General features: G+C 45.4%; 1 protein-coding gene across 18 annotated transcripts in view; it reads right to left on the bottom strand.

Annotated features, from left to right (window-relative positions):
- CACNA1C (calcium voltage-gated channel subunit alpha1 C) overlaps nucleotides 1-24,207 on the bottom strand; it is a gene marked incomplete at its 5' end in the record, with an annotated part of 450,110 nt that overhangs the window by 23,432 nt on the left and 402,471 nt on the right. For 13 of the 18 annotated variants that reach the window (XM_083858937.1, XM_083858940.1, XM_083858954.1 and 10 more), the window contains 6 exons: nucleotides 648-775; nucleotides 1,769-1,934; nucleotides 2,692-2,783; nucleotides 5,839-5,904; nucleotides 10,411-10,539; nucleotides 13,338-13,370. In XM_083858937.1, the coding sequence (XP_083715063.1) occupies nucleotides 648-775; nucleotides 1,769-1,934; nucleotides 2,692-2,783; nucleotides 5,839-5,904; nucleotides 10,411-10,539; nucleotides 13,338-13,370 (614 nt within the window). The remainder of the gene's footprint in view (nucleotides 1-647; nucleotides 776-1,768; nucleotides 1,935-2,691; nucleotides 2,784-5,838; nucleotides 5,905-10,410; nucleotides 10,540-13,337; nucleotides 13,371-24,207) is intronic. The other 5 variants (XM_083858952.1, XM_083858939.1, XM_083858942.1 and 2 more) reach the window with 1 other exon arrangement.

Genomic DNA, 24,207 nt, shown 5'->3' with positions numbered 1-24,207 from the left:
TTTGCAATTACAATTGTCAGCTGTACAGCAATGCCACGGGGATCTAAATGCACTTTAAGCCTAAGCCTGTGTCAAACAGAGCATATAATACTGAATGTGTCAGTTAAGCCTTGTGTGAGTTGTTGTAGTGTAACTTTAAATCCCTGCAAGTCTGCTGTTGTCAATAACCCTGCAGACAATGGAATGCAGAATGTACAGGTTGTGATGGGGATATATGAAAAAAAAAGAGATCTGAGCACAGCAGCTCTGCTTTGAGTATAAAGCCAAGCAGGAGAGTCACAGCTCGATATCCCAAACAAATAAAACAATAAATAATCACCTTTTCTCAATCTCCTGCTGCCCTTCACTAAGTCTCTGTCTCCCTGACAGAAAGTAAAGCAATGGCCTGACAGGTAACAGTGCAGCCTGAATGTTGAGATTTCTGTTAGCTTTGCACTTTGAGCTTATGGATTCACCAGCAGTACCTCATGGGGTTATTTATTTTAGGGGCTTTGTACCAGAAAAAAAAAAAAAAAAAAAAAAAAAAAAAAAAAAAAAAAAAGTGGTCTTGCAGGAGGATCATGGCACTTACTGCACTGAGTCTAGAGATCAGAAAACAATAGGCTTGTTCTCCTGAGGAGCTCTGATATCCAGGCTGGGTTACTTACTTAGCTTCAGGGTCATACTCTGCCCAGATCCTTTTAAACTCATCCAGGTGGTGTGGTCCTAAAATGGACCAGTCCCGTGTCAGGTAATCGAAGTTATCCATTATAACAGCTACAAAAAGATTGATGATCTGCAAACAAGGACAGAGATGATGTGATGGATGAGGCAAGGATCAGTAAATTTTACCATGTTCCCCATTTAAGGTGTGGATTTGGACTCCCAAAACTGAGAAAAACATTGGGGTTAGCATCTTTATTCCCCCATGCCAGCCCCTCAATTTAAATGGGAAGGACCCAGGGGTGGTTACATTTTTCTCTTCCCTGCTAAATTTTTCTGAACAATTTTTCTGAATTCTTAGATGTGCTATGGTGGCTTTTTATTTACCTGTGTCTTTACCTGGCAGAACAGGGTGGGATTTATCTTTGATAGGGCTGAGATAAAAGTCCTTTCTTCTGGCTCAAGACCAAAACTTTTAAAATGTTGCTGCTGCTCACTGGGAGAGTTTTGGGCGCTGCTGCCAGCTGCAGAGAGTGTGCTGTCACTCTGAGCAGTGCCACATTGCAACCACGGAGCAGATGCCAGTGGGATATGTGTATTCTCACAGTCAGTGCTGCTGGCAGGGGAGGAAAAACCTGCTCAGCAGCCAGAAGGGAGGTAGGAGGGAAGGTGGGAAGTGTGGCTGAGGCGTTGCTAGCCTCAGCACAGCCCACAACACACTAATTTGGTTTTCTCATTGAGGAGGAGGAGGGGGGGAGAATGGTCCTCTGCTGTGCACAAAGGGTTGGGATTGGAAGAGGAGCATCCCCCAGAGCTGCAGAGAGGGAGGGAAATGTTATCACTGAAATGGTGTTGCTGGAAAAGACCCCATTGGGGAAATTTCCCCTCTTTGAGGCCATTCCTGTCCCATGGATTGCTGACATTGGGGAAGCAGAGGCTCAGTGTGACAGAGGGAAGGTCCCAGAGCTGCAGGGAAGGGCTGTTATCACTGAAAGGATGCTGCTGGAAAATACCCCATTGGGGAAATTTCCCCTCTTTGAGACCATTCCTATCCTGTGCATTGCTGATATTTGGGGAAGCAGAGGCTCAGTGTGACAGAGGGAAGGTTTGGGCTGGGGGGACTCACCAGGAAGGCACAGAGCATGTAGAAGCTGATGAAGTAGAAGACAGCAAAGCTGCTGCCACAGGAGTGATCGGCTTCTGTGGAGTTGGCCGGCTCCGACTCGGGGTCACACTTCTTGTCCGGGAGACAGGCCAGCATGATTTCCTGCCAGGCCTCACCTGTGGCACACCTGGGCAAGGCAGAGGGTAGGGCAAGACAGCAGTGACCTCAGAGGTGACAGGGACTGGCACATGAACAACCTGTTCCTGATCCCGTGGATATTAATGGGATTTTTGCCACTGAGGGCGATTAAGAGCAAGTTGACATCCCCTGGCATATCCTGCTCCTCTGTTTGGCTTTGTTGCTATCATCATCAGTGATGGCAGTGGAACCACCATTTCTGGCTGGATTTGGCTGCTCTGGATATGGGGCTCTCACCAGAATCCAACCAGAGTTATGGAGATGTGTGTGACATGGCTGTGCACTGCATCTTAAAAAGTCCTCCAAAATTATGACAGTGTTGAATTTATGACAACTTTCCCACCCCTCTGTGGCCCCAGCTGGAGTAGGATGATGTGCTAAGCTGAGCTGGGCACAGCCACGCCTAAGCACGACTTCACCACATCCCTGTTAGAAGTCACACTGGCCAGATTTGAATCAAACAAGTTTTTGATGCATCTCAGCCTTGGAGAGCACTGAAAACTGGCTGCCCTCCCTCCATGTAGGAGGACTCGTGTCCCTCTCCAGCTCTGAGCCTCACCAGGGTGAGCTGCTAGGGGTACAGGAGAGTTAATGGGCTGGTCATTCCATCTGATATAATTCCCTGTTGAAGCACAACATGTAACTACTCACCTCGGGAACATGACAGGGGAGAAGGAGATAAGCTGTGCCCAGGAGCAGAGGAATCGTGCTCCTGGACTGACAATGCAGAGCTGTCACACACCCACCTGAAAAGCAGCAGCACTGCCTGGGGGAAGGTCTGGAAGTTGTTGTTGCGGTTGATTTCCGTGGTGTCGTTCAGAGCAATTTTACCAAACACCTGGCAGAAAGCAGAGGTCTTTTCAGATTAGCCCTGCAAAATCCCCCCAAAGCTCTTGTCACCCGTGGCTCTTGGCCTCATCCTGACTCTGATATTTAATGGGATCTGCTCTTCTATTAAAAGAAACTCTTCTGTGCGTCTTTCATATATGTTGTTTCTTCCCTGGCTTCTGTTTTATCACTTAGAAAAGCACTAATTTTGTAATAAGAAGCATCTGGTGTCAAAACAAGGTGTCCTTCCCTATTCAAACACTGAATACATGACATGGGGGCTTGTTTTAACAGGCACTCATTTGGGAAAAGAGTCCAGCTGAAAGAAATCAGTAACAGAAAAAAGGTTTCTTCCTTCATTGCTTCTCTATCTTTGTCAGGGGGAAAAATGACAGCAAAAGACCAGCAGCTGCAAAGCCTTGAGCTTCCATCTCTGTGGGGGGCCTTGGATCTTCACAAAGAAATGTAAAGTACATTTCTTTGGATCTGCAATTGTCCAAATGCCTGCCCTTCTGTAGTGCTTGTCACCAGCAGGTGTTTCAGGGGTCCTCCATGAACATGATGACCAGATCTGCCCAGAAAAGGATGTCCTGGAGCTTCCCTCCCATGCCACACCATCCAGTTTGCTCAGTCCATGTTCATCCAGCCATGGCACGGAGCCTGCAGCCATCAGCAAACCTTTCTAAGGGCCCATCTTTGGGTGTGAAGTCCCCAGTGCAGCAGAACTTCAGGCTTCTTTAAAAAACCTTGGATAGCTGTGGTACTTCCAGGCAGAGGGACTGAGAGCTTAACAAACCTTGTGTGGCAGAAAAGTCTCTGCACAGCAAAGTCAGGACTATTTATTCCCCATTGATAACAAGGTGGCAGAGATATCTCATCTCTCTGTAGCCAAAACAAGCAGCAGGGACAGAGCAGCTCTGAGAGAAACAACACTGAGCTTCTTTTCAAGGGAATGTCACTGATAATTAGCACCCCAAGAGAAGCAATGAGTGGAGAGGAGCACAGGGACAGTGGTGGGATCACTTTGCCAGGCAGGAGGCAGGGTCAGCTCATGGCAGTTTTCCTCAGGGGTTCCTCATGGATCATGGGTGTTCCCCAGCCCCACACCACAGGCAGCACTGAGTTTGAGCTGAGGTAGCCCAGAATTTTTCATTTCAGGCAAAGGTAGGTAAGGGAGCTTCTCATGATCTTCCCTTGGACCCTGCAGCTTCCCTCACACACGGTGCACTGGCAGCAGCAGCTGGGGGTATTTTGCATTTTGGGCACCAGGGAGGAGCTGTGGGTGGAGGTTCCTCCCTTGTGGCCTCTCCAATCTGTGCCTCCTGGGCCATCCTGTGAGCAGCTTCATCCATCAGCATCAACCTGGACTTTTTCCACCTGAGCACATGAGGTAGTGAGGCTTGAATGTTGTTACGCTCCAAGTTGTGGCAGGACTGCTTTATATGGGAAATTTTGATATTTTTATCAGTTCTGGTACCTCTAGTCTTGCATGGTACCTGGTTAATGGAGTGAGGGATGATTTTCCTTCCTATGTGTCCCTGTGTATGAGAGAACTGTGTGTCAGCATGTCCAAGAGAGCTGCACACAAAATGTCTGAGATGCCATTTGGACAAAAAGTGAAAATCACAGGTGTGTGGGCTCTGGGCTAACAGGGGAAATAGAAAAAGTTTGTTTTCTTATTGGAAGACATGAAGGCACAAAGTGACCCACTAATCTAGATCAATGTGAAAGGCAGATGTATGATCCTCAGGCTGCTGAGATGATTTAAATAGAGGCTTGAATGTGAGCCAAGGGTTAAATAGGTAACTTAGAACTAGCTGACAGAAAAGGGAGTAGAATTACAGAATAAAGCATCTGTGCCCTGATCACTGTAGGGCCCATCTGTGTGGGTGCTTGGAAGGCACTTACAATGCTTTGTACAGCAATGTAATACCAGCTTAATACTCCAAAGTGATTTTCTGTGTGGCACAGGTAGTTCTGTAAGATTTTGGCCATCTTAGGTATTAAAGGCAAAACTGGCAAGTATGAGCTTAGTAAATGACAGCTGTGATTAGTGGGGCTATTGAGATAACCTGTGATAATTCAAAAAAACATTAATTTTATTTTTTGTGGTGGGGCAGGGTAGATAGAATCTGTGAAAACGTGGTTGTAATAACAGGAAACAAAACAAGGTGACAGAGGTGAGATGAATTTCATCACAAATTCTGCTGTCATTGTGAAACCAAGAAGCCTGACATGTTTGAAAGCAATTTTGGAAACAATTATGCCATGCCTTCCTATACTGTGGCCCCTGGTCCCAGATGGTTGACTGGTCTGAGAACTTTGATTAACACTGAAGTGGGAGGGGAAGCTTATTTTGAAAAGCAGCACAGAAAATGAAGCTGGGACTGTCACAGACTGTGCCTGCACCCCGTGCTGTCTTCAATGGTCTCTGTGCAACAGGTGAATGCTCAGGATGGTTCCAAGTGCATTTTGCAAACTGAGTGAGGTGTTGTATTGCTGCAGCTTCCTGGAGAAACTCTGAGTGTTGGTACCTTGGCTCTGATCCCACATTTACCTTCATGGGTGTAGATCCAAAGCTGCTCTTTACAGCTCAGTGGAAGTTATGCCAGTGTGAAAGAGATGCGAGAGAACATTTTGGTTTGTTCAGTGCAGCATGGCCATAAGCCCACTTAAAAAAATGGTTTTGAACCAACAAGCAAAGTAGTAAATCTTCTCTGTGGATATTCCTTTGAGAATGTGGAGGGCAGGCATCATTTTTTTACTGTTTGCATGTTGTGTTCTGCATTAAATGAGTTAATACTTTTTTGTTTGCTGGCTTTTTTTTCTGGAGCATGCTGTGCTCCAGTCAGACAGTGTTCTCCAGCCAAGGTTAGCTGCCTTCACCCCTTACTGGGTGAAAACATTGCTGTAAGCCCCCACAGCCACACACTGATCTAACCACCCTGTGTGTTGGGATCCTAGAAAAGGATTCTAGATCAATCTAGGCCAAAAAAACCTTTACACCTGTGAGCCTGTTCCCATGCTCTAGCAGAAAACAGACAAGCTCCTTGAGCATCACTCACCTGCATCCCGATCACCGCGTAGATGAAGAACAACATCACGATTAAAAGAGCCACGTAGGGGAGAGCCTGGAAAGGAAAAGGAGAAAAGAGAGCGCTGTGTCTGTGCCCGGTTCGCTCTGGGAGCCGGGGCGCGGCTCTGTAGTGCGGGCGGGCGGCCACTAGATGCCTCTACAGGACCGCGCCTGGTGCCCGCACAGAGCAGCGGGGCCCGCTCCGGGCCGGGAGGGAGGGAGGGAGGGATGGATGGATAAGGGATGGATGGATGGATGTGGATGGAGGGAGGGAGGGGTGAATGATGGAGTGATGGAGGGAAGGATGTATGGATGAGGGATGGAGAGATGATGGAGAGATGATGGAGGGATGGATGGAGGGATGGATGGAGGGATGGATGGATGGATGGAGGGATGGATGGATGGATGGATGGAGGGATGGATGGATGGATGGATGGAGGGATGGATGTGGATGGAGGGAGGGATGTGGGTGGATGGAGGGATGGATGATGGAGGGATATGAATGGATGGACGGAGGAATGAGGAAGGGAGGGATGGATGGATGGATGTGGGATGGATGACGGATGTGGATGGAGGGATGGCTGGAGGGATGGAGGAATGATGGATGTGGATGGAGGGATGGATGAAGGGATGGATGATGGATGGGGGATGGATGGATGAGGGATGGAGGGATGGATGGAGGGATGATGGATGGAGGGAGGGAGGGAGAGATGATGGATGGATGAATGGATGGATGATGGATGGATGGATGTGGGGTGGGTGATGGACAGATGGAGGGAGGGATGGATGGATGGATAAATGGAGGGAGGAGATGATGGAGGGATGGATGGATGGAGGGATGGATGGATGGAGGATAGATGATTGATGGATGGATGGACGGACAGACAGACAGACAGACAGATGGATGGATGGATCTCTGCTGCCTTCCCATCACTCCCACCCTTGACTGAGCCAGGAAGGTGAGGGAAAAGCAGTGTCTACACCTTCTTACCAGGAGGAGAAAACTCTCACAGCCACCATTACTCTGCCACTAATGGCAATGTGAGGTTTCCCTGGATCCAGTGTGGTGAAATAACAGATGCCACAGCTGCTGGAATCTGAATTTAAGGCTTCTGCTACCACCCTAGGTATCCAAAGCAGCATCAGCACCTTCCCTGCTCAGTGCTGGGTATCCCTGACAGTGTCTGCATGCACTGCGTGTCAGTGATCAGCTGCTGAAGAGGAAATGCAGAGCCCTGATATGCAGAGCTGCCTCCTAAGGAAGAGGTCAGTGCAATCAGCCAAGTGCTGAGTGCTGCTGGTTTCCTCCACCACTGACAGGAATCAAAGGCTTGGGAATTCATAGGCCGAGGCTTTTGAGCAGGAATCTTTTGAAATATCTAGTGCTCAGATAGACCAGAGGCTTTCTGAACTTGCTTCAGAGGAAATAAGTGGACACATTCACTCTGGAAATGTGAGCACAGTCCCTGATCTGGATTTTGAAGCCAAATTTCACAGGATACAATGAGCCTACAACATTTTCAGAGGGCTGCAGCACCTCTGCTATGAAGACAGGCTGAGAGATTTGGGGTTGTTCAGCCTGGAGAAGAGAAGCCTCCAGAATGACTCTGGAGCACCTTCCAATATCTAAAGGGGACCTACAATAAAGACATAGAGGGATTTTTTTCAAAGGCATGCAGTGATAGGAAAAGGGTTGATGATTTTAAACTGAAAGAGGGCAGGTTTAGATTAAATATTAGGAGGAAATTCTTTACTATATGGGTGAGTGAGACATGAACAGGTTGCCCAGAGAAGCTGTGGCTGCCCCATCCCTGGGAGTGTTCCAGGCCAGGTTGGATGGAGCTCTGAACAACCTGGTCTAGTGAAGGTGTCCCTGCCCATGGCAGAGTGGTTGGAACAAGGTGATCTTTAAGGTCCCCTCCAACCCAAACCCTGCTGTAATCCTAAACTCAACACAACTAAATCCAGCAGGAAAAATTGAGAGACTATTTTCACTGGCCACCATGGAGATTTGACTAAGATCTGCACAAATCATCTCAAACAGATCCAAATATTAAAATGGTGAAAAATAATCAAATCCCTTAGACAATGTCTGTAATCATCATCTTGAGTCTCAGGGAAGATTCCTCTGGCTTTTTAGGGGGCCAGAGAAATTGGTATGCTTGCTCCACAATGTCACTGAAGAGAGCACCAGCTCAGAACAGGGTTCCAAACATTTTGTGATGATTTAGTTGGGACTTGATGCACACAAGACCTAAGAGCTCCTGGGAGAGTGTCCAGACAGGACCTGAGGTGTATAACCTTAACAGTGCTCCTGTTTTCTGGCAGTACTTCTGTTCCCATCCAAATGGGGATGGGGAAGTGTCTTCTCTCCTGTCTGTCTGTCCCTTCACTTCCTTTTTAGGTTCTTTTGCTCAGTCCATTCCTTCCCACTAACATACCTTCCTGCTCATCCCATCCCTTGTTCCCCGTGTCTCCTCCATCTCCCATATCCTACCCTTGTGTCTCTATCCTCCTCTGCCTCTGTCCTTCCCCAGCATCACCACTTTGTCCTTGTGATTCCCACGGCCCTGCCGTGCCCTCAGCACCCTCTCACTTCCTCCTCCTCCCACTCCCAGCCTGTCCCTGCAGAGGGAAACCCTGCAGAGCATTTTCCCACCGCTCTGAGCCGTGCCCCAGCTCGGACGTCAGCGCTCCGTGCCATGCCCAGGGCATGTGGAAGTCACCATGGGATCCAAGTCCAGGAGTCTGCTGCTCATCAGGCTGCCCCTGTGTGAGCAGAGATGTTTCCTGGAAGCATGTGGGGACACTGGAGAGCCTGTGCCAAAGTCTGCTGGGATCCCACATCCTGACAGCCCCACTGTGGCTATTCTTAGCTACCAAAGGAGCCTCCTGGTAGCTGCAAGAGGAGGAGCCTGGAGCAGAGAATTCCATGTTAAAAATGGCTAAAGGCTTTCAAGGGAAAAGGCACTTTGCTTGTAGTGCTGCCTTTTTTTTTTTTTTTTTTTCTCCCCTGCTGTGGAAGATCCCTCCCCTTCATACTTTCTCCCACCACCCTACAACCCTGCCTGAAGTGACTCTCCAACTAAAAAGGTCTGTGGGTCACTGGAAAGTTCCAGGTGCTCCCTTTTCCCATCCATCTCCTCCTCTCCTGCCATGAGCTGTGACAAGTTCAGCTCAGGGCAAGCTATTGCTAAAGGAGGCTGGAGGGGCACAGGGGAGGAGAAGCAGGGACTGGAAAGTGTGACTCTGTCCCCTGCATTAAGGCCTGCTGAGCTGTGCCAAGGGAATCTCATTCCTACACATGCCAACAAAATGGTTCCCAAATAACTACCTGGAAGGTGGCAACTCTGCAAGCAATGGGAAAAGCCACTGTGGTGTGGATGTGTCAGGAACCTGCTGTGCAGGGTCAGGTCCTCTGGCAGTCCAGGAGTGTGAAAAATGGGTCTTTTGCATCTGCCTGGGGGTCTGACTACCACTGAGAGCATGGAAAAAGTCCATGCTGATCCCTGGTGTGCTAATTCTGCTGAGAAGAGACAGGAGCTGCAATGAGCTGCAGCACTGCAGGCTTTGGGCCCAGCTTGTGTTGTTGCTGGTGAGGTTTGAGTTTTAAATTCCTTTTCCATTTGAGTCAATACAAAAGCTATTGACCATTTACAGCCTCAGTCTGATGGGGATTATATAGTTGCTTGTGTGTTGCACAAGTTGCTCTTTCATGATTTTGTTGTGTGGTGTGTTCTGCATATTTTCCTCATGTTTAGGCCACCATTTGTATTCCTGTGCTGTGTTTCCCTGCCACTTCCTTTGGATATGCCCCAGCTAACATCCAGGTTGTGCTGGTCCACTAAATCCAGGTCAAGTACTTTTAAAATGCAGGATTTTGCTATGTTTCATCTCTAACTATCATTTTACTGTATGTGGCTAGGTTTTTTCTAGCAAATAACTGTGGTGTTTCTTTTCCTCCTGAGGTGATGATTCTTATCCACTCTGGTCTCCTTCACTTCCTCCTATCTAGTCTGGAACTTTACCTACCACTGAAATGCAATCTGTCTCCAGGGGAAAAGAAAGCAGCAGCAATTTAATAACTTGGCATTGTTACCAGCTCAAAAGAGCAGGGCTAAAAAGGTGAATTCTTCCTGGATGAAAGTATGGAGGCCACACACCTCTAATACTCACTGGAAATCCTCAAAACAAGACTTAAAGGAAACTTAATTGAGAGCCAGGCCTTCCTCCCATAGCTGTGTGTTTCGCTTAAAGCTACACATATGGAATACAGCTCATAATAAGGGAAAAAAAATAAAATAGATGGGATCAAAGGGTTACAGACAGGCAGTAATTGAGTTGAACTGGACTATTAAGGCTGTTCAGGAGGGTCTCAAGCAATTCCTCGTGCTTTAAGGATGAAACTCACACCCAGGCAGTCAGTCCCTGCAAATTCCCTTCACTCGACTCATTCGTGCCACTTGTCCCTGGGTGCCTCTGAGCTCGGGGGTGATGCCTCTCCCTGAAGGGCCACCAAGGGAAATAAAAAGGTGTATCTTAGAGGTAAGGGAAGGAATACCTGGAAGGACTTGATGAAGGTCCAAAGCAGGGTCCGGATGCCCTCCCCTCGGCTCAGGAGCTTCACCAGGCGCATCACGCGGAAGAGTCGGAAGAAGGTGATTGAGATGCGAGAGTTTTCCTCTGCGTTCTGGAAGCCATTGGCACAGAGGCAGGAGTTACAACAGCACGAGAGCAACCAGGGCCCTGGGCCACAGAGGGTTCACTGCACTGTTCCTTGTCCTGGCTCTGCTCCCTGGCCTTCCACTCCCTGCTACCCCAGGGAAAAGGGTGCTCAAGCCTGCCCTGTCCCCCATGGTGGTGAGGCTGCTCTACAGGGGCTCCTCTCTCTCATCAGCTTCTCCCTTCAGCTTGCCTGGGCTGTCAGGGGTTAGGGATTAGGGATAGGCCATGCTTATACCCCTCCAGTACATCTCCTCACATTGCAAAGAGGCAATTCCCCTTTGACCTTGCACTGGAGGAGAAAGACACTTTCCCTTTTGGCCTGTCCTGAGTGTTTCACCCCAGTGAGAACCTCAGCCAGCAGTTCTGGTCAATCTGGTTTTGGGGCACCTGCCACGTGCTGCTTGCTCTGCTGGGAAACAGGAGCAGGTCCCAGATTTGCCCCTGGGTGTAAAACCCCACAGGGGGAGGCAGGGTGTGTGCTGGTGTCCCTGGCACTGCTGCCAGCCTGGCTGTCCCAGTGCTCCTGCAGGCTGGACCCTGGTCACTCACTCCCACTGCTGGGCCTTTCTCATTTCTCATGACCCCTTTGTATTTCCCACAGTCTGAGCTCTGACTTTTGTGTGTTTTATTTTTTTTTTTTAAACATTTTATTTTGGCCTCGCTGCTACCATTCGAGCGTGGAGTATTTTAAAATAGTCTTTCTTCTGGCCTGTTTTTTCTCACAGCATCTGCTTTGTCCCTAAGCGTTTTCCCCTGGGCTTGTAACCAGCTCTGACGTTCCTCAGCCTTCACATGTGTGAAGGCAACATCCATCTGAAGGCTGCTGCAGCAGCAGGCTCACCTGGCCTTGGCAGAGGACTGGCTGCCTGGCTCAAGGGCACAGCAAATGCCACATTTTCCAGTTTATTAACCCCCTAAAATACCCTGCCAAGCCCCTGGAGCCGGTGCCTTCCGGTAGCAGCACTGTGGGAATGTGACCTCCTGTCACAGGGGGAGATAACACTGTCACCCTGCCACTTGACCTGCTGTGGGGCAAAGTGCATGGAAACCCCCCTCTCTGTCCCCCCACCCCCAGGCTGCCAAGAGTGCAGCTTGAGTCTAAACACCACCAAAAGAGCAACATTTAGGAGGAAGAAACAGTGCAGATCACCCCTGCTGTTAACTACTCACCACTGTGTAAACCAAGAGAGAACAGACCCTTTGGATTTCCTGTCACTGGGCAGTGAAAACAGCAGCTGCTTGTCTGTCTGCTCCTGATAAAACCCAAGGCACAGCCTGGGTGGATGTTTCTGGGATTAAATGTGCAGATGCAGATGTGTTACCTGTGTGTGCCCCTGTTTCTGAGGCAGGGTGAGCAGATTGGTGTGCTGGGAGTGACTCCTGCTCACACAGAGAGCTCAGCACAATGTGCAGCACATCAGGATTGCACTCAGCTGCAGTTTATCTGTCTGTCTGTCTGTCTGTGGTGTGTCTGTCAGCAGGTACCTTCCTCCAGTCTGACACTCTCTGCCTGTGGAGTAACTGGGTGAGAAAGATTAGGAAAACAGGCTGTGTCAGGGAAAAGCCTGAGTGCTCCCTACACCTCACATCATCCTTGTTTGATCACTTGGTCATCAGGCTTCAGTGGGCTTCAGTAAACTGGAGGGAGTGTGGCCTCCAAGGAATCAAAAATCACATCACTGAATACTCTCAGTGCTACAGAGGGATAATTGTTAAGGTCAAATACCTCTCCCCATTCCTATAGAAGCCAAGCTCTAACACCATCTAAAACAGAGCTGAGGTCCAAATTTAGAGGTTGTGTGGACAGCAATCCTGCTGTGGTTGTGACTAAAGAACCAATGTTTTCTTATTCTGCCTGCTGTGCTTCTTGTTGCCTTGGCTCTTTAGGTGGCAGCAAGTTGGGACATGGATCTGCTCAGAAATTTTAATATCCTTTTGTCCTTTCTTGCTGAGAGGAGGTAGAACTTTATCTCTGCCCTCCAAGCATCCTGGAGCAGCCAAAGTCTGAGCAGCAGATAAAATAGAACAAATCCCTCCCTGACGCAAATCTGCAACTTAGTGGCATCAAACCACTTAGCCAAAAACTCAGCGATGCCTCAGAAGATTACAGTCACTTTAAAACCAGGTGGCTGTGGATTAGCTGATGCTTGAGTAGCCCTGCTCACTTCCTCCTGGCTTTCATCCAGCTTTTTGAAGGAGTATCCTTGCCAGAGGAGGGAAGTTCTGCAGGGTGGGAATCCAGAATCTGGAGTTATTGCAGCTCTGTGGGAACTGCCTTGCACATCAAGTGTTTTGTGCACCATGGCACCACTTACTCTTTTTTTTTTGTCCAAAATACAAACTCAAATGTTCTAATGAATCACCTCACTGAAGAGGAGTTTCAGAGTCCCAACCCTTTCTTTTTCTGGAGGCTTGGACATGAAGTCACACTGCATCCAGTGTCACACTGATAGTGATATGAAATCTCACAGGAAATCTTACCAGGTCCAGTTCTCTCTTGGTGGTTCATTATTAGAAGGCAGAAGGACAGTTAACTCGACCAAAGGAAAGCTCAGGATGCACAAGAGATATACACATGTGCAGCATATTCACAGCTCATGTGAACACCAGACTCACACCAATAACACGACATGGCAGCTTCATGCACAAAGAACTAGGCTGGGCTTGGAGAGAGAACTCGTGATCACGGAGAAGAGAAAAAAGGAGTGTGTTAGAAAAGAGTGTCACAGAAGCTGGGAGGGTGGTCTGGATTTTCGGTCTTACCATAGAGGAAGAGCATTGGGTATGTTCAGCTGGCTTTAAAGAAAGGCAGACAGAAATAAGCTGTAATAAGTCTCCAATCAAGAGCCCCTAGTAAACTAGGTCTTGGCTAACACAGGAGCAACAAAATGGCAGAAGAGGGCAAAAAGGGGATTTGAAAGAAATGCACAAGAGGCTGGGCTCATTCCCTAGGATGCCCAGGATCAAGGCTGGCTGTGGCAAAGGCAGGTACAGCTGCTACTGAATTTGGTGTAACTCTCTCCACTACCACCACGTGTGAGTCCCACCCAGTGTCTCCTGAGGGCTGGACACCCTGGCAGTGGAGGTTCTGTACTGGTAAAATGTTTCTTGTATCACCACTGGGAGTTCAATGCAGGGGCTGATTTAGCTCTCCAACTCAGATCCAGCCTGCACAGGGACCAGCCAGCTTCTAGTGCATCCATCTGGTTGGGAAACCCATCATATCCCAGTGCTAAAGCAACAGTGCTTGGTGTTTATATATCCCCATCCCCTTACACACAGTTCTGGGTGAGGCAACGGGTTGGGAGAGTCTGACTGGCTCTTGGCAACCCTACAGCACCCAGCACCAGCTGTGGAAAGTGGGTTAGTGCGGATAATTAGCAGCTAATCAGCTCACTCTGCCTTCACCCACCTCACAGCAAAGCCCTAGGGACTCAATGGATGTGTTCTTGGAGGCCAGGCTGAGCTGAGCCCAGCCCTGGTCATGCCTGGAAGAGTCAAATTGCTGCAGACACTCTGCCTGATATTCCTTGATTAACCTCTGGGGCCATTTCCAATACTGAGAGCAATTCTAAAATATACCCAAGGCTCCAAGTATGCTTAGGTGTAAGAAGCAGAATTGTAAATTAAATAAAACTGTCTTTACTAGGAGTCCTTCAGTTCAATAGTACTTTAATCCTTCAGGTCTAACCTCTACCATATGCCAAAGCTGTCTGCCACTTTGCTAATGTGGGAACTGATGTATTCATCCTTCTCTCAGTGTCAGAATTCCCCTCTAGTGCCATGGAGGACTCCTGCAGCATGCTCCTGCTCTCTAAGGATGCTGCAGTAATCAAACTGGCACTGCATTACCTGGAGATAAACTCTACTTTGGATGCACAGCCCATTTGGTGATACAGGCAAATGAGAGCAATTAAAACCCCAGCTCATTTAATAATTTGGGTTAACTCGTTGGTTTGGTAGTGTCAGCTTTCATTGCTTTTTTATCCTCCTCCTCTTTCACATGTTTGCTCTTGTGTTTTCAGATCACATCCAGGCAAAAGTTGGCTTGAATACCAAATAAAGAAGCAGTGCCCATAGAGACATTTCTTACAGGTCAGGCATAGATTTTGATTTTGTGTTGCTAGGCAAACATCTTTCCAGCAAAGCCTTTCTCTGTCCCATCCCCCTTCCTCTTTCTAGTCCTGCAGATCTCCTTTTCTAACAGTAGAAGGACCCTTGTTCTTCTGCTTGCTGCATTCCTGGGAGAAGGTACACAGGCCCTTCAAAATAACTGAAGGAAGCCTAAAATTTTTTTGGGATTCTTCATTCCTTCCTGACTGAGAGTGTTGGTGCATCTGTGACTGACAGGCTGAAGAAGCCTTTTGAGGTGCTGGGGGATATTGTGCCTTCATTGTCATGTCTGCTCTTATTCCCTGAGCTATCTGGGCTGTGTTTTAAGATGAGGTCCAAAAATGTACCAAATTATATCCCTACCTATGGCAGAGGCTCAAAAGCAGCCCAGGAAAGGCTCTGCTAATGCTGGCAGGTGGGATTTGTACAAACTGTGGGCTGAGGTTCCTGCTGTGCTTGTGCACAGTGTGTGAGCTCATGAGGGGGTAATCAACGCCCAGCTTTGGGTTTGTATTTGAAAAAAACACATTTTCTGATGTCCACAAAGGAGACAATCCTAGCACCTGTCCAAAGGTGTGCCTGTACCTGAGCACAAGTATCTGAGAACCCATTGCTGGAACTTTCAAGTGTGGCTGTTCTGAACCCTAAAGCTGAGAAAGCTGCTCTTGGATTATCCAAGAATCTTCAGCCTTGCCAGTGATGTGGGAATGCCAATTTTAGGACAAGGACAGGCAGCTGGCACCTGAGAACATAGTGGTCACATCAGTTCCCAGAGATGGAGTACTTGGAATTAAAGCCAGTGTCTATTGCCCATCTGAAGTGGACAGGATTTCATTTCTACAAATCTCAGAACTATGTGGAAAAAACCAAACTCTTATCTCTGAAACATGAGATTTTGGAGAAGCTACACCACTGAGCAGAAAGCACTCTTGGCTGTAATGTTCAATTTCCAGCTGTCTCTGCTCCTGCATGGGTTTACCCTGCAGAGGAACTTCAAGCCTTCCATCCCGCCCTTCTGTTTTGGGGCATGAGTAGCATGAACATGCTGAATGGGAAAAGTCCACAGCAGAGAGATCAGCCAGAGATGATGTTCTGAGCAGTTTCCCTCGTACAGAAAAGGGATCAGAATTCTAAATCACAAGTCCAAGGCCACATTTAGAGTGATATAGAAGGGAAGCTGCAGGCTGAGTGGGAGAAGAAATACCTGAGGCAGGATGCACTTCTGTACAGACACTCAGGGGGATGAGTGCAATGAGAAATGTTTGGATTTTTTTCCTATTTTTTCTTTTGATGTCCCTATATTTAAAAAGGCAACAGAGATGCTAAGGAGCAGAAGAGGCCAAGAAAGAGAAGAGAAGGTTCTAGAAGCCCAAATAAAAACTCAGTAGGATAAAGACTGAGTGATCCCTGCAACATGTCTGAAAACCTCCTCAGAATATTGTTGCCTGCATAAATCTCATTCATATTCAGTGTGTACCAGAACAGCAGCTTTTTGAACAGATAAATTGCTTCAGCTGCTGCAGACCTGTGAGCACCCTTAGAGCCTCTACAGGCACAAAGGAGGAAGGCAAAGCTTATGCCTGTCAGGAAGTCAGGATCCCAGGTAAGGAAATCTCTGGGAAAGAAGCCAGGTTCATTCAATGGAGAAAAATGTAAAATCTCAGAGACCACAGCACTGGATAAGGGAATTGTGTTCCTGCTAATTGTGCTCTGCCTGGGTAGGTGGGAGGGAGGTTTATTAGGAACTACTTGTGAAGAACACAACCACTCCAGGTCCTGCTCAATCTCCATAATGTCTCACATATCAAACTTGGTGTCTGATACTGCTCCATCAAGTCAAGGAAAAAAGTTTCTGATGGGTTGTGCTTTGGGAGCTAGGAGAGGATAAAATTTTCACTCCAGGAGAACCAGTCTGAATCTTGCAAGAGCAACACATAACAGAGTCAGTATAGCAGGATATTTATGCTGTGATCCAACCCATTCTGAAATCCTGAAAAGGGATGATGTGGCTTTTCAGCAAAGACAGCAGCAAAAAATATAAGCAAAAAGGCATTGTATAGTCACAATAGTATCAAAGCTCCCTGAAATATCCATGGCTTAGAATAGCTTATGGATAAAGGTTTGGAAGAAAACAAGAAAGTGTCTTAATAGGCAGATTCAAATGAAAGTTTCAGTAGGAAATTCCTGAGAGGAGATATTAATCCCACCTCATCCCTGTGGAACACTGGAGATGGAGGACCATGTTGGGAAGTTTGGAACTCCAAACTGATTTTTCCCTGATGTTTGAGGCGCAGAACTTCCTTGCTGATAGTTTTTTTTTACTTTCTGACAACACTTTCATTTGCAGGGAGGAAACTTTTTACAAGATATAATTCAACCTTTTTGTTGTGGAGAGCATTTAAACAGCTGAAGAATGTTATAATTGCTTAGAGTTGTCTCACTCAATGCAGAGGTACAACAGCAGCCTTCTAGTCATGCCTGATAGCTCTAGGTTAGAAGAGATGAGAGGAAATGTGTGTTTGAGGTGCTGGCACCACAATATGACAGAGGAGCTTCACATTTCTCAGGAGAAGGAGTGGTCAGATGCTTGTGCTGCCTTTTGTGAGCAACAATCTCTAATGGCATTTCTCCACTGGTGGGTGAAGCTTCTGGGAGCCCATACAAAGCAGCTGGTTGTGGTGATGGATGTCTGCTGAGGTTATTTCCTTGACTGTTGTTGAATTTGGAGAAGGAAAAGTTACCTGTGAAGGTGCCATATCTATTGGAAACTTGATAATTGTAATCTGTTGGAAACTTGATGATTGTTCTATCAGCTTTGTCCCATGAGGAAGGGAGAGATGCATGTTCAATTCTTGCTTTTTTTCCTCTAAGAATCCTCTCTGCAGAGCTCACCTGAGCAGGCTGAAGTGTTGTGTGGTTCCTTTGTAGAATATCAGCTTTTCCTAGACCAAAATCTTTGTACACAGAAGTCTCTCCAAGAGTTCTACTTCAGCCATGCTGCATCTCAGACTTTGGGAACACAGTGGAAAGAGACATTCTGGGGAAATGAACTCATTCAAACCTTAGGTAAGATGTGGAGGGGAATTAAAAGCACAAATATGGCAATGACAAACCACACTGCTCTTCTGGAGACGTTTCCTTCCCACGTGGTTACACACTGAGATGGGATCTGCAAGGTTGTGAGTTTCAAGAAGAATTTATCAAAGTATGGGGAAAAAAAAAAGAGGTTTAGAAGACATGATAAAAGAAGACTCTAGACATCCTCTTGTATTTGTAGTGTCAAAAATCCGAAGTGACCCCAGGAGGTTGAGCTGCACAAGTCTTTGTGGAGAGCTGGAAAAAGTCAGGGTTTCAAATCAACTTTAGTGCTGGCAGGGAATAGTCTGTCATTGCACTGGGGAGTCACCACAGCCCCTTCCAGAGCCATCTGCCTGCCCCTGCTGCCTGAGGCTTTAATCACAAACACCCTGGAGAGAACCCACCAGCTACCAAAAGCCTGGGAGGTTATTACAAGGCCAGGCAGAAATGTAGCTGGTATTTTTCTGCCAGGGAATACTACTGGATTGCAGATGGCATAATTGTCAATTCCCACAACCTTACAGTGAAATCACATTATTAGCAGAAAGTAAAAAAAGCCAAACCTAAAAAGCTTCTCAAATCTTTGAGAATTTTCAATAAAACTAGTCAAAATTATTATTTTTTTTCTCCCTGCAAAAATATTTTCTGTTAGAAGAACGCTGGTGCTGGAAGTCAAATGTTCTGTAGAAACATGCCAGTTTTGAAACAGGCATTTCAGAAATGTGAGGTTGAAATCTCACATTTTGTCCTCACACATTTTAATTTGGTTTACATTTCCATTATAAATCATATATAACTTAGAAAAAAAAAAATCAGTGCCAGATTAAACTGCTTTGACTTTACTGAAGCATATGCTTTGAATCTTGATTATTTCAATATAAGTGATCTTTTACTAAAAGTTTTTCAACTTTAAATTTTCTTCCTATTTTAAAAGAGGAAAAAAATGTTACAGGAGGCTTTTGGAAACAAAAAAAAAATTAAAATATTGAGGCTCTCTATAGTTCCAATCTGGGTGAAGCATTGGAGGCTTTTCTGGATCATTTAATGCCTATTAGAAAAGAGATTTTATAGGAAAACAGGGAATTGAGGGGTGTGATGCTGCTTTTACTGAGCAAATGGTGAGCAAATGAGAGTTGATTTCCCTGGAAAAAGCTCAGAGTGTTCCAGTGCAGTAAAACATGCTGATAGTCAGACAGCTCTGCAGAGGAGCCCCAGCTCTCCTGCAGCAGGGAGTTAAAATTCCATTTGTTGCAAGGAATTAGGAAAAATGCGACATCTGCAATGAGGTTTTGCCATCCCATTTCTGCCTGAGATGAAAAACTCGTGGGGGCCAACAGGCACCAAGTGTCAGCTCATCCAAATGCAATATAAATGCATTTATACTCCACTGATTCCACATGATCTCAGACCTCAGGGGGGAACATTACCATATCCCCATGCAACAAAAGCCTGGTTTGAACACAGTTAATAAGGGCAAGGTAACTTTTAAAGCAAATGAGTCCTGCAGCTATCAGGTTTTTTTCCCCTCCCCTTCATTTTCTATGTATTCTAAGATTTTGGAAGTCTGGAGCTTGCTTTTCTAATTAGCTTCTAATATGTAAATCATACCAATTTGAATAGCTTATTAATTAATTAATTTCATATATATATATATATATTTCCATGAAATTGTCAGACAGTAGTCTTATGGTTCCAAGTGCTTAAGGTAAATATAAGAAAAGTCAATTGCTTTAATTTGGTTATGCAGATTACCCTAGATTGACAATTAGAGGACAAGGAATGAAAGGGCTGCTTTTTTACACAGCCAAAAGCTCTATTTTTTCTTCCCATGACTTCCAGAAAAGCAGAACAATTGGTAAAGCCTATCTATGCAAATTATTCTTAATTTTCAGGTGGTTTTAATAATCCTTCTCATTAGCTCTGGGAAATCAAGTTGTCTGGTGATCAGGCCTGGGGGGCTCCTGAGAAAGAAGAAATCACTAACCAGGATGGGAGATGTGGTGCTCATCTTCAGGTACAGCTTCTGCTCTGACTGCAGCTGCAGGTGGCCTGTACTTCATCATTTGTGTTCTGTGGGACAGGCAGCCAAAAGGAGCCCCAGAACATCTGGATGAGAAGGGGCTGGAGATGAATTAATCCAAGAAATAAATGTTGAAAGGCTACTTGAGAGCAGGACCTTTTGTTTTACAAGTAGAATGACTTGGAGACTTTCTGTTTGAGTAAGACAGGAGAAGTTTTGCTGATTTGAACACCAGGAGCCATGTCTGATGAGCTTCTTTTTCATTAAACTTGCCTTTTCATTTGACCAGTTCTTGATGCAGAGATCAGTGGCTCCCAAAGGAGCTGATCAGTCTGTCCCAGCCTGAGGAGAACAACCCTGGGAACAGAACAGACCACTGAGCAGGATGGAGAGAGAGCAGAAGTGAGAATTTAAATTCTCATATCCAGTTTTTCCTCTTTTTTATTACCATCCATGCCAACAGTGTCCTCCTGAGCAATCCAACGTGCTTCACTGCATTTCCTAAGGCAAAGTTAACACGGCTTTTAAACATCAAACTCAGCAGTGTGCTGGAAAGGGCAGGCTTCTTTTCCTCCACCACTTCACAAAGATTTATGTTCTGAATTACATTGTTCATTATTCCCTTCCCTTTTAAATTTTTTTTTCCATTGTCTTGGAGGAGGGAAGAGGGAGAGAAATCTGTGGGACAGGTTTTCCAAAAGGAGCACAGCCTGTACTGGTTTTGCCTTGTTCAGAATAAGTTATTTTCACATCCAGGTTCTCCCATCCCAAACACCCAAAAAAATCCATCCTCTTGACTTAGAAGATGTTCTCTGGCACACTTGGCCTGCTCAGGTCCTCATGCACTAAGGCCACAAAACTAATTTTGATGTCAAAATAAAATAGAAGAAAAAGACTTAAAAAAACCTGTTCAAAACATTCTCACCAGTCCTAATGACTTTAAAGACATGCTGTTGTGCACTGTGCAAGAACTGATTTTTCCATTTCTTGTAGCATTCCACAGCCTACCTCGGAAATGAGAATGGCAACAAAGCTTTTCTCTGAGAACTTCCTGAGCCATTGATGGGCAGGAGCTTTGTGTCCAACACCTTGCACTTCTCCATGGGTTCTGAGAGGGTGACAGGCCTTCTTCTTCCCTGCAGATTAGTGATTTGAGGGATTAGTTAAACTCCCAGAGGTGTGTCCTGCTGCCATGGCTGTGTTGGTCTTCTCTGCACTGGATGTTTTGAGCGCTTTCTGCAGATATTTGTTAATTACTTCTGAATTAGCTGATGGGATTTCATGGCGTGGGAAAAGGACAAAATGAAGAGCAGAAGGTGTTGGTGTTTCTGGGGTTTCTCTGGTCAGCCTCAGGCTGAAAGGAGGAGGGAATTCTTTGGACTTTGTAGGGTTCCAGAAGGGAATCCAGAGGGGAACTCCAGTGGCATCTCTGTACTGCACAAATCCTGTGTAATGATGGGGAATTACACTGGTGGTGCTAAGGCTGGAAGGAGGCATCCTGTGCTTTGATTAAGGTTTTTAAGGTTTCTTTGCTTCAAGAAGCTGCACATGCTGGTGGAAGCAGCAGAAAACCCAACCCACCTTCATTCCAAAGCAATAGGAATGTGCATTGCAAGAGGCTCTGGATGGCTGTAGGTGAATTATCAGCCCCTGGCAGTTTTGTGTAATTAATCTTTGCTCGAGGGAGGATATCCAGAGATAGCAGCAGCCCAAACAGAGAGATTGTTATGGATCATTTTCTTCTGAGATTTGTAGCAGCCAGTGTTTAATTCCCAGTCTCTGTCTTGTCATTGCCTTTTAAATTAGAAAGTTATTTAATGTTGACGCAGAGAATTTCCTAGAAAAAAAGCAGCCTACGGACTCATACTGGATTTCTGTATGATTATATGGGATACAATAAAGCCCCTGTGTCATTCTGGGATTTGAAATGCCAATCACAGGCATTATCAGAAAACATTAGAAGTGGTCAAATGGAGACTGGGAATAGATCTTACAAAGCTACTGAGCAACCTTTTCTTGTTCTACACATCTTTCCAAGAATAAATTATTCTTGATTTGATGAATTCTTTGGTGAAAAAAAAAACAAGAGTAGGGACTGTTTAGATGATATATAATGCTCACTGTGTGTGATTTACTGTGTCCAAGTATGGTCAAGGCAAGAGTTAGATGAGGGTGCTACGTTCATTATATTAGGAAGGATAAAATTGATTTATATGTGTTTACATTTGATTACAAATCTGGGTGAGCAGCAAAGCCCCCACAACTGGGTGTGTATTTGATGGGAAGTCTGTGCATTTGGTGCCATCACCATGCTGAAAGGCCTGGCACAAAAACCCTCACCAAGGGGAGCAGCTTTTCCCCTGGACTAGTGGGATCTTGGCTGAAGACACAGAGGAAAATCTGCATAAGATAGAGGGGAACTTCCTGCTGCCTTGCTGAAAATGTCTGTGTCCAAGATTTCAGCAAAACTGGGAGAAGAAGATGGGGGAGAAAACAAGTTGAAGAGGAAAACAAGAAAAATGCTTGTGTTTGTCTTCCCTTTGTCCATCATCTCTGTTGCTTTCATTGCAACTGGAAGTGCAGGCTGGGACCAGTTAGAATTTAAATATACACAAGGGTACAAGATGGTGCACACAGTGAGGTCTTGTAGCACTGATGCTAAAAATTCATGAGATTTGCATGAAGAGCAGGAGCTTTTACAGCAAAATTCAGTGAGTGAAATGAGGGAGTTTTACAGCAAAATTCAGTGAGTGAAATGAGGAGTTTGTGCCCTCTCTGCTGCTGCAGTCTGTGTATGGAGAACAGCCACACTGGAAAATTCCTTGGGCACTCTCAGCAAGGTAGGTCTGAGAAAAAAAGAGAATTAAACACCAGAAACATCTCTCACTGCTTCAAGGAATTGCCTGAGATGGCAGAACCAGCTGGGTTTGGACTCACTTGAGCACCTTTTGGACCATCTAACTTAGGGTGCTCAGAGATCATTAATTAACGTTAATATATTCAGAGATGATGTCAGGAATCAAGAGTCACAGATTTTTCTCTGGATTCGTATAAAGATACAATCTCTCCTAGAGTTCAGGGAAAGTTAAAAGAAACTTTTGCAAGGCAAAAGGAATGATTTATCCTGGCTAGCAAGCCAATGGAAAAATGTAATCAGCTTGGGGTAGCTCTTTTTAATTTGAGTGTTTTAACTAGCTTTGTGGAAAACCACATTGGAATTAAAAGGAAGATGAAATATAAGTGTACTGTATCACAGATGCTGATGCCAGAATATTGTAGTGTTTTTTTTTTATTCAAAGTGCTGTGATAGAAAAATGACAAGGAAAATTAAATACTGGATGTAGGCTTTTTAAAGAGCTCTTTGTACTGAAATGCAGATGTCATACACTTATTTTTATTATTGAACCAACACAGGATAAGGTCTGTGGTTCTTTGTGTTCCTGCTATTAGCTTTTTTACTGTTATTGTAACAATAATTTACAGTCAAATAAGTAAACAGGACTAGTGCTCTAAAGGCCTTAAAACCCAGCAAGGTTTTGGGTATGTGCAAGGCTGCACTAATTAAAAGCACAATTCACTCCTCAGGGCAGTCACTGAGATGTTGTGGGCCACCATTTCAAACATTTATACTCAGAAGGACTCCAGACAGGTTTATGCATCAGGGCTGTCTAACTTTCTTTTTGCTGCTTTCATTTAGCTCCTAAGAATTTCCTGGATTTTTTAATTTTTTTTAATCTTCTATTTCTCAAATTTTAATTAAGGAGAATGTGTGTGGTTAAAATTTTCCAGTAAGGCAAATTTATTTTTATGCTGCTCTTAAGTTTTCCCTGCACATTAAAATACATTCTGATTTTTCCGAGGGCCTGGGATAATGTCACAAGCCAAGCATAACAATCCTGTGGAAATCACAATATTGAGGTACTTCCTTAAAATTGGGTAGTAGGAAGAGTCTTTCAAGTCTAGCACTGCTCAAATACTCAGGTAAACTTAGAGAGGAGTCATTTGCATTACTATCCTCCTTTTTTTTTTTTTTTTTGCACAAAATACATACTCTTTCTGATTGTCCACATTTCATATAGATTTTCCATACAGAAAAAGTTGTGCAGTTACCAAAATCACCCCTTTTGAGGGGAAAAATCACAAAATTATGAACTCTGGAAATGCACTCAAAATACCAACATTTTAAAGACAAAAAAATAAAATAAAATAAAAGAGGCCCCATTATCATGACAAATATATACATAAATCAAACCCAAAATAACCCTGTTCAAACATGGTTGTGCTTGGATAATCATACCATACTTCTTTCTCACCAAAACAAGGTGAAAAAAAACACGCACTAAAATTGTAGATTAAGCATGGGAGGTGATCTAATTCAAATTGATCTAAGCCTGATCTGTGGAAGAGTCCAGGGCAGCTCTT

This window comes from Zosterops lateralis, assembly GCF_965231275.1.
Source record: "Zosterops lateralis genome assembly, chromosome: 4".
NCBI lineage: Eukaryota > Metazoa > Chordata > Aves > Passeriformes > Zosteropidae > Zosterops > Zosterops lateralis.
Note: the sequence above shows the minus strand (reverse complement) of the source record. Positions and strands in the feature narration are given on the sequence as shown.